The sequence below is a fragment of the Zeus faber genome (assembly GCF_960531495.2).
Source record: "Zeus faber genome assembly, chromosome: 8".
Classification (NCBI taxonomy): domain Eukaryota; kingdom Metazoa; phylum Chordata; class Actinopteri; order Zeiformes; family Zeidae; genus Zeus; species Zeus faber.
The window spans coordinates 21,120,767-21,129,629 of NC_137195.1; the positions used below are offsets into that span (position 1 = coordinate 21,120,767).

Below are 8,863 nucleotides of genomic sequence, written 5' to 3' on the forward strand. Positions count from 1 at the left end.
AATCCTTATGACATCCCAAACGGTCAGCTGACAGTCCATCCGTCAGCGGCGCGCTGTCAGTCGTGCTTACCCGTGGACACCTCCATTTAACCGGCGGACACGCGGCCAACTCTTAGCATGAAAGGCAGAGATTTCGCTTTCCTAGAAGCAGAGTAGAACACCAAAACAGGAGGTGGATGCTTTTGTTTTTAGGCTGGAGTGTCACCTCCCACGCGGTTTGTTTGGGCCTATATTTCACTTCCTGAGCAATCCCCGGCTCCTCGTGGCAGCACATCGGGGTGTCCTTGAGCAAGACATTGAACCCCTTAATTCAGTGTTTCTCAAATAGTGGGGCGTGCCCCCTTGGGGGGGCTCGGAGCGATGCCAGGGGGGACACTGTGACCCCGGGGAACATGCATTTTTTTGCCGCAGGGAGTATGTTTTTTTTGCACCGAACAAGACCACACAGCACAGAGCAGGAGATATGAAGTGCAGATAACAAACCCTTAAGAGACACCGCGGAAAAATATTTAACGGGGATGAAAAGAAAGGCGGAGAGAGACGGAGATAATGAGACAAACGTAAGTCTCCCGAAAGCTAAGACGAGGAAATATGACGAAGCTTATGTAGCGCTTGGCTTCACTGTGACTACGGTGCGAGACGAGGAAAGACCGGTATGTTTACTGTCTAAAAATGTTGGCAGCGGACAGCATGAAGCTTAATAAATTAAGGCCTCACTTAAAGACATTACACCCCAATCACACTGACCGCTTGAGTTTTTTCAGCAAAAACGTGCCGAATATTGCCAACAATTGTCCCGCTTTGTGAATGCTACTTCTGTAAACCAGCGAGCACTGTTAGCATCATATAAGGTGGCGTACCAAATTGCTCAGTGCAAAAAACCCCACTCCATAGCAGAGGAGCTGATACTGCCTGCAGCATTAGACATGGTCTCTGTCATGCTGGATGACGCAAGTGCTGCAAAAATAAAAACTATCCCTCTGTCCAATGACACTGTCGCCAGACGTATAAATTACATTGCTAACAATCTTAAAGAACAGCTGGTAGATAAACTCAAAGACAAACGTTTTGCCTTACAGTTCGATGAAGCAACTGACAGCAACAAAGACTGTTTGTTTATTGCTTATGTACGTTTTGACATGACAAACTCCCTGTGTGAGGATCTACTTTTTTGTGAATATGTCAGAGATAGAGCCACACACGCTGAAGAGCTATTCAAAATGCTGGACTGCTTCCTGACTGAGAACGGGCTAAAGTGGGAGAACTGCATTGGTGTTTGCAGTGATGGTGCACAGACCATGGCAGGGATGAGAAAAGGACTTGGGGCACTCATCGAGAAGGCTTCACCTAAGGCTGAGTGGACACACTGTGTTATACACAGAGAAGCACTGGCATCAAGGCACCTTTCCTCTGAATTAAGTTAGGTTATGACTGACATTGTAGGTGTAGTCAATTTTATAAAGACCAGACCACTAAAAACAAGTCTTCTCTGCCATCTGTGAGGAGATGGGAGCTGAACATCAAGCTGTGCTGTTTCACGGTGAAGCAAGGTGGCTGTCACGAGGAAAAGTCTTGTCTTGAGTTTTTGAGCTCAGAGAGCAGATAAGAATGTTTTTGGAGCAGGAGCACAAGTATGACCTCGCAGAAAAATTTAGTGATGAGAACTTCCTGGCAAAACTGGCCTACCTGAGTGACATATTTGGAAAGCTAAATGGCCAAAATCTTCAGCTTCAAGGGAAAGATAAACACCTCCCTCAGGTCACAGACAAGATCAGCTCTTTCACTCGAAAGCTTGCAATGTGGGACAGGCGACTTGATGAAGGAAATACTGATTCATTCGAGAACTTGCATGAATTTGTTGACACTACTGACTATGATGCCACCTCAGTGATTCCATATATTAAGGAGCATATTTCATCACTGATGGGATTCTTTAAAAAGTACTTCCCTTAAAACAGTTCCCAATATGACCGGGTGAGAGATCCTTTCAATGCACCAGCTCCAACTGGTTTCAGCTCTGCAGAGGAGGACCAGTTCATTGATATGACGTCTGACTCCACATTAAGACTGAGGTTCACATCGCAGACGCTGAGCGAATTCTGCCTGAGTGTAGAGAGGCTGTATCCACTGTTAGGGCAGAGGGCCATGGGCATTCTTCTTCCTTTTGCAACATCTTATCTTTGTGAGACTGTCTTCTCTGATGTTGCTGCATTGAAGACCAAGTACAGGTCCCAGCTAAACATTGAGCAGGAGCTGAGAGTTGCAGTATCATGCTTCAAACCCCGCTTCGAAAAGCTGTGCACTGCAAAACGTGCTCATTGTAGCCATTAATCCTGACTTCCTCATTTTGATTTAAAAAAAATCAGCACAAATTGTTTTATTCATTTTTGTTTTATGGGTCAAAGTGTTTTATATATTGTGCTCCTGAGTTAATTTTGCTGATCAATTTGAATTTATTATTATTTATTGATTATAGCTAATTGTATTTTTCAGTATCAATTGGTTCAAAGTGTTTCATATATTGTGCTCCTGAGTTAATGTTGCTGTTCAATTTGAATTTATTATTATTTATTGATTATATTTAATTAAATTTTTTAGTATCAAATGGTCAAAAAATGTTTACAGTTTGAATAAGGATTGAAATCCTTTTTTTTATTTTTTTATTTCAGGCAAATTGATGCACTTTAAGTCTTTTCTGTTACAGACTAAAAAATAATGTTAATAAAGTTATTCTTTGTTGTAAGTTCATCTATATTTCTTTCTTTTTTCTTTTTTTGTTTTCTTTAATGTTAATAAGGATACAATGTTATGCAGAGGTGTACTTATAACAATTTTATAGACAAATTATACTATTTACAGTCGCGGCGGAGAGTTGGGGGGCGCAAAATGTTTACTTCTTCTTAGGGGGAGGCGTAACAGAAAATAATTGAGAAGCTTTGCCTTAATTGCTCTCAATGAGCTGGTGTGCGCCTTGCGCGGTTGCCGCTGCAATCAATGTATAAACGTGTGGGTGAATGTGAGCATGTACTGTAAACTGCTTTGAGTTGTCGCAAAATTGGAAAAACGCTGTATGAGATGCAGCCCATTTTACGAGATCACGGCCACTCCCATTTAAGCCCTCAATATGCTTGACGTTAACGACGCGTAGGCGTAGAGAAGCGGCTGCAACGTGTGCCCCATTGTCCACATACTTGTCTGCGTACTTTGCGTGCGCCCGGAGGATTTAAAAGTACGTCCACCAGGGGGGCAGACGAGGGCCGAATCTGTTGGCGACACAGGAATATCTTCCTGGGGAGAAGAAGAGATCTCGAGAACCACTGTTGGACAGAACGTGGGACCGGCACCGTCCCCCCTCCGTTTCTCCAGTATCTATTTGTTGTTGTTGCACGTCGACTTGAAAGGAACGCAGCAGGCAACGGGGCGTCCATCTTAAGGGCCCCATCATGGGGCCCTTAAGAGTGCTATCGAGAGGGACTCAGTCGTCGGGGTCTCTCTCTCTCTCTCTCTCTCTCTCTCTCTCTCTCTCTCTCTCTCTCTCACTCTCTCTCGAGTTGAAATGGTTACAATGGCACTGTACAATCCGTCTCTCCCTTTTCCTCTCTTGTCTCAGAGCGGACGGAGTGATGAGGACCATGACAGTGGAGAAGCTTTTGAAAGGAATGCCAACCTTACAGAGCCAGATCGACGCACTGCTGGAGTTTGATGTGAGTGAACGACGGCCCGAGGGAACATTCTTCCAATTTGACGACTCATTATATTGAGCGACGCGAGAGGGTAACCGTTTTGGGAAACCATTCCAATTCGGTGTGAAACCCGTTCTCCGTCCATAATCGTCTGCACAATTTCCCATGCGTAGGTCCACCAGAAGGATCTGAACAATGGAGTAATAAATGCCTGCTTCCTCCTGCTCTTCAAAGATCTGATCAAGCTCTACGCCTGCTACAACGACGGCATCATCAACCTGCTAGGTGTCTGAATTTTACGAAATGAAATTAATCCTATGACAGTTTTGTGACCCTTATTATTTTAATGACACCCCGAGGTCAACCTTGTGTCTCCCCCCACCCCCAGAGAAATTTTTCCAAATGAAGAGAAGTCAGTGCAAAGACGGCTTGGAGATATACAAGAGGTTCCTGACACGGATGACCCGGGTCTCTGAGTTCTTCAAAATCGCCGAGGTAAGCTCGCCGCGCAAACCCCCGAGACTGAAACAATCAGCAAGTCACATCTCAATTACTTTGCCACTCGCCCCCTAAGTTCTAAGACGCCACTTCTCTCTTTACAGCAAGTGGGGATCGACAAAAATGACATACCAGAGCTCACGCAGGTACGATCTGACTCGTGTGAATGTTTATTCCTGTCTTTGTTCGGTATTATACTTCCTTGTCGATCTTGTGAAGTACTTTCTAAGCTACATGTACTAACTGAGCATGGCCGTGTTTTTGTGTCTGTGTCGTGGATTTTGGATCTTGACTGAAATTACAGTCCAATTCCTTCTGCGATGGTGTTTAGTAATAGTCCCTAGCTTGGTTTGCTTTCTCAACCTCTCACATTAAAATGCTTGTGTAATGCACTCCATGCAGCTTTAGTGAGCCGTGTCGCTTTCCGCTGGTGATTGACAGGTCCTGTGCCGAAAGGGATGCAGATTGATCATACTGTAACAGCTAGGGATGGGTATGATTAGTCGACTCGGGCAGTGACGTAGACTGTTAATTTTTTCCGTCGGGTATTGACTTTTTTTTAGTCATGCTTGCAATTCTCTTGCCAGGACAGGCTGAGATGTCACTTTCCTTTAAGCACAGTAGAATACAAATTCTAATTGGTGCTCTAACAATTAGAATTGGTATTCTTTGTTTTGTCCTTATTGGTATTCTACTGGAAAAAAAAAATTATGGGTTTGGATTTGGGTGATGATGTCATAGCTTGTTGACGAATCAACGAATTGCCTGAAATTGTTGTTGGATGTCGACCGCTAAAAAAAAAAAAGAAAATGCCCAGTAACTGCTGAGAGTGTGAGTAGTGTGCAGTGCACAGAGCTTGCTTTGTGGGGAGCAGGTAGAAGAAAAGAGGAGGTCAGCTTTGGGACTCTGTTTTAGGTGCATTGACTTGAAGCCCGCTGCAAAGTTAATGAGTGAAAGACTGCTGTAAGTGAAAATGTGTGTGAGACTGTGGACATTCTGGATGAAGCTGATGAATGAGGCAGCTAGAAAGAAACGGGCTGGACCGGCTGCCCTGCTGCTGAGTAGGCGGCTGTTTTCCACCGCTGAGTTCGGAGCTAAACAGGGTTTTTAGCCCGACAGCGGTATCCGAAGGCTGTTATGTCAAAGCTACACAGGTGGAGTTTCCATGACGGCACTGGAGGCATTTTTATAAGGTTAAGACATTCAAATAAACTTTGTTTTGCCCTCGGCTGAAGCGAAGGTCCTAAAATTGGTCGTAGGCCCATGTCATGTTGGTCCAACAGAATCCCAGAGGCAGCAGTTCTGTCAGTGAGACTGGGTCAAAGAGTGGTCGAACGGAATAACTAATTGGGGACCCTAAATTGTTATGTTGTGGAAACTCTGCACTCTGAAGCTGTTGGTAATACCTCTCAACAATGCAGTTGTATAGATGTATGCATTGCGGCATTTTGAACATGAATAAACAGTCGCACAGTCGCCATTTAATAGATTGATGGATTTTAGTGTCATGATTTTCTATAGCGGTAAGAGGCAGTGAACACATAATGTTTGCCTCTGCAGAAAACACCACATTCCTGCCTACAATTCTAAAGCAAAATGAAACAGGTACAGACTAGAATAAGCTTTTCAGTCATCAGCATGTTGAAGTTCATTTGGCAGCTTCGGCCAGAATTAAGTGATTATTGATTAGGCCATAGTGTGTCTGGAAAGTGAACAGTGCATGTGGATGCTGTGCGGCACTGTTAAGCCCAACAGGCATGAAGCTAAACTATGGTGGACTGATTGTTTGAAGTGTAAAATCCTTTTTCCAACCTTTTTTGCTTAAGGGAAAAAAGAGAAATAATGCCAGATTTGTGTAGGAGATGGTTGGGGATGGGTAGTGTTATGACAGAAAGTTATTAGGCAGTCAACACCTGTGTATACACAAATAACCCCGTACGATGATTTAGTGAGCTGACACTGCTAATCATCACAGTACCACCTACAATTCGAGGTGTTGGCTTTACACAATGAGAGAGGGGTGATGAAAGAAGATTAAATTTACAGAGTGGACATAATCTTATAAATCTCCTGACCTTGCTGGATTTACATGAGAGCAATAAACCATGAAGAGCAATAATCCAGTCGGCAATTTCTGGTCTCATCCCTCCTGTTGGCATGAAATAAAAAGGCAGAGAACAAGGAGGGTGTTATATATTATATTATATTATATTATATTATATATATTTTATAATATAGTTTATCAAACACTCCCTATGAACCCATGTCTTTTTCTTTTGTTGAAACCTATTTACACAAGGCTCAAGGTACCGGTACCACTTAAAATTATCTATATACTGTATACATACATACACAACACTCAAAGGAAACCTGTTGCTTATTGTGGTCTGACCAGGAGGAGGTGCCTCCTTTTCCACTGCTTCTGTCGGAGGAGTCAGACATTCTGGCATCTCTGATATATCGTCTATCTATCCCTCTAAGTAAAACTACTGAACGGAAGTTTATGGCTTGTGAGCCTCTCAAAGTGTTTAGACGTCATTGACTACACTGCCAAGAATATGGTGTGCTATTATTTCTGCGCTAGCAGAGCCAGGAAATGGAGCGAGGAAGTGGGGCGATTTAAGGAGGCTGAGGGGAGTGAAAACGTGACTTATTGAGCCGTCCAGTTTAAGCCTTGATCCAACTTTGTACGTTTGCCTGGCAACAGGTGTGCAACGCTTTTTCTTGCTGTCTGTCTTTAACCCCAGTTTGAGCATGCTGTGAATTGTTTTCTTCCGTCAGCTTGGAGTGCAAACCCGGGTCTTTTTCAGAAAGCTGCCACCTCAATTCCCCCTCCGTACAAATGCATCGTATTGTGTTGTAGAGGGGGTTGACAAAATAATTAAACACCATGCAGAATATTAATATCAAGGACGGGGAGTGGGGCTACCAGCTGTGAAACGTCTTGGAATGCTGCCTGAACTGTGGGTAGTGGGATATCGCACTATGCTTCAAGAAGAAACACCTCCAGTCCTTTGAGAGATGGAGGAGGTGGAATTGTACTCCAATCTCTTTGCTCCAGAATTCCCAGTTTCAGTGATGTTTAGATCAGGTGACACCACAACCTGGTTTTCGGTCAATGTCGACTGTTTAGCAGTGTAGTTGGGGGCATTATCCTGGACTATGGGAACATCATGAGGGAACAATGTTTGGGCTTGCAAAATGGCCTCATACTCCTTGGCAATTATATGACCATGCCCATACCATTTTAGATACCATTTTAGATATCATTTGGCGCGAACCCGTCCGGATGTGAGAAATAATCCAAAAAAAGACCAAATTACATTATTTCGTTGCTCAGGTGTCCAGTATGTGTTCATAAGTTTGTCTTGAAGCTGTTTCCGAATGGAAGCCCTTCCACAAATTTCAGCTTTGTGCAGCTCGCAATGTGTAGTTTTTGTCGAGACTGGGTCACAGAGGTGCTGAGTACTTTTGTACGACTAGTCCTTCTATCCCTGTTGGAGATCCTTTGACTTACATGAAATACTTGTGCAGTGTTTGTGGACAATGCACCTGCACTTCGGGCACTGACTATTTGTCCTCTTTTGATCTCTGTTATTGGGCGGATGTCTCTTTTGAAAATTCCCATATCAACGTGCTAAGTCCTCTTTTATATTTGATGACTTGTAATCAAATTAAAATGACTCACCAATAGAGCTGAATTTGTAATCGTGATTAAGCTACTTACATAGTTAAACTCTTCTTCTATGTGGTGTTCCTATTTTTTTGTACACATGCTGTATGCTATTCTCTGTAAATTGACTTGTCAATGCTTAATGTCTCAAGGGATCTCCCAGGTGTCCACCATCTGCCAGCATGCAGCAGTTACCTGCTGAATTCACAGTCAATACGTATTAATAATGTAGGGTGTGTGTGTGTGTGTGTGTGTGTGTGTGTGTGTGTGTGTGTGTGTGTGTGTGTGTGTGTGTGTGTGTGTGTGTGTGTGTGTGTGTGTGTGTGTGTGTGCGTGTCAATGTGTGTCACGCTCCAGGCCCCAGAAAGCCTCCTGGAGTCCCTGGAGACTCACCTCAACACCCTGGAGGGCAAAAAGCCGTAAGTAGCTCATTTAATCTCTTTGTCACCCGACGACACCTAACATGCACATCGCTAGCTTTATAAATGTCACTGTCACACGACAGGAATTACTTAAAATGATGGCCGTTGAAAGATTTATTCTCTGTGACATAAATGTTAAAGAATACACTGCCCTGTTTTGGCTGTTACTCCATATGACAACGCTTATTGTGGCCTTCTTCTGTTCTCTGTGCACATTCAGAGAGGATAAGTAAGTATGTCCCCAGCAGAAAAAAGACTTCTGAATATTGATTTTCAAAGCCTTTTTTTTCTCTTTTGCATTCTGTACATTCTGCACTACCACAGACTAATCTGTTTGGTTTCCTTTGGTTTTGTGGATTTTCACTCTGCGATTTTATCCACCTGATATCTGGCTGTTCATCATCGTCTTCCACTGTGTTGTTCAAGATGCAGTCCTATGAAAATAACATAGCGAATGAATAAGTTGGCTGTTGTTCCTGTGCTCATTGGTCTCATGCTGTGGCTTTTTCTTTTATACCAGTATCAGTTATTTTTGTCATTGACCTACAACCTACATCATTTGACTAACAGCCTTCATCTTCACCGTC

General features: G+C 43.4%; 1 protein-coding gene across 1 annotated transcript in view; it reads left to right on the forward strand.

Moving 5' to 3' along the window:
* Nucleotides 1-8,277, forward strand: part of snap91a (synaptosome associated protein 91a) — a gene marked incomplete at its 3' end in the record, with an annotated part of 37,316 nt that extends 29,039 nt beyond the window's left edge. The window contains exons 5-9 of the mRNA XM_080005713.1: nt 3,611-3,704; nt 3,857-3,968; nt 4,072-4,178; nt 4,286-4,327; nt 8,212-8,277. Of these exons, the coding sequence (XP_079861839.1) occupies nt 3,611-3,704; nt 3,857-3,968; nt 4,072-4,178; nt 4,286-4,327; nt 8,212-8,277 (421 nt within the window). The remainder of the gene's footprint in view (nt 1-3,610; nt 3,705-3,856; nt 3,969-4,071; nt 4,179-4,285; nt 4,328-8,211) is intronic.
* Nucleotides 8,278-8,863: the final 586 nt, after the last annotated feature.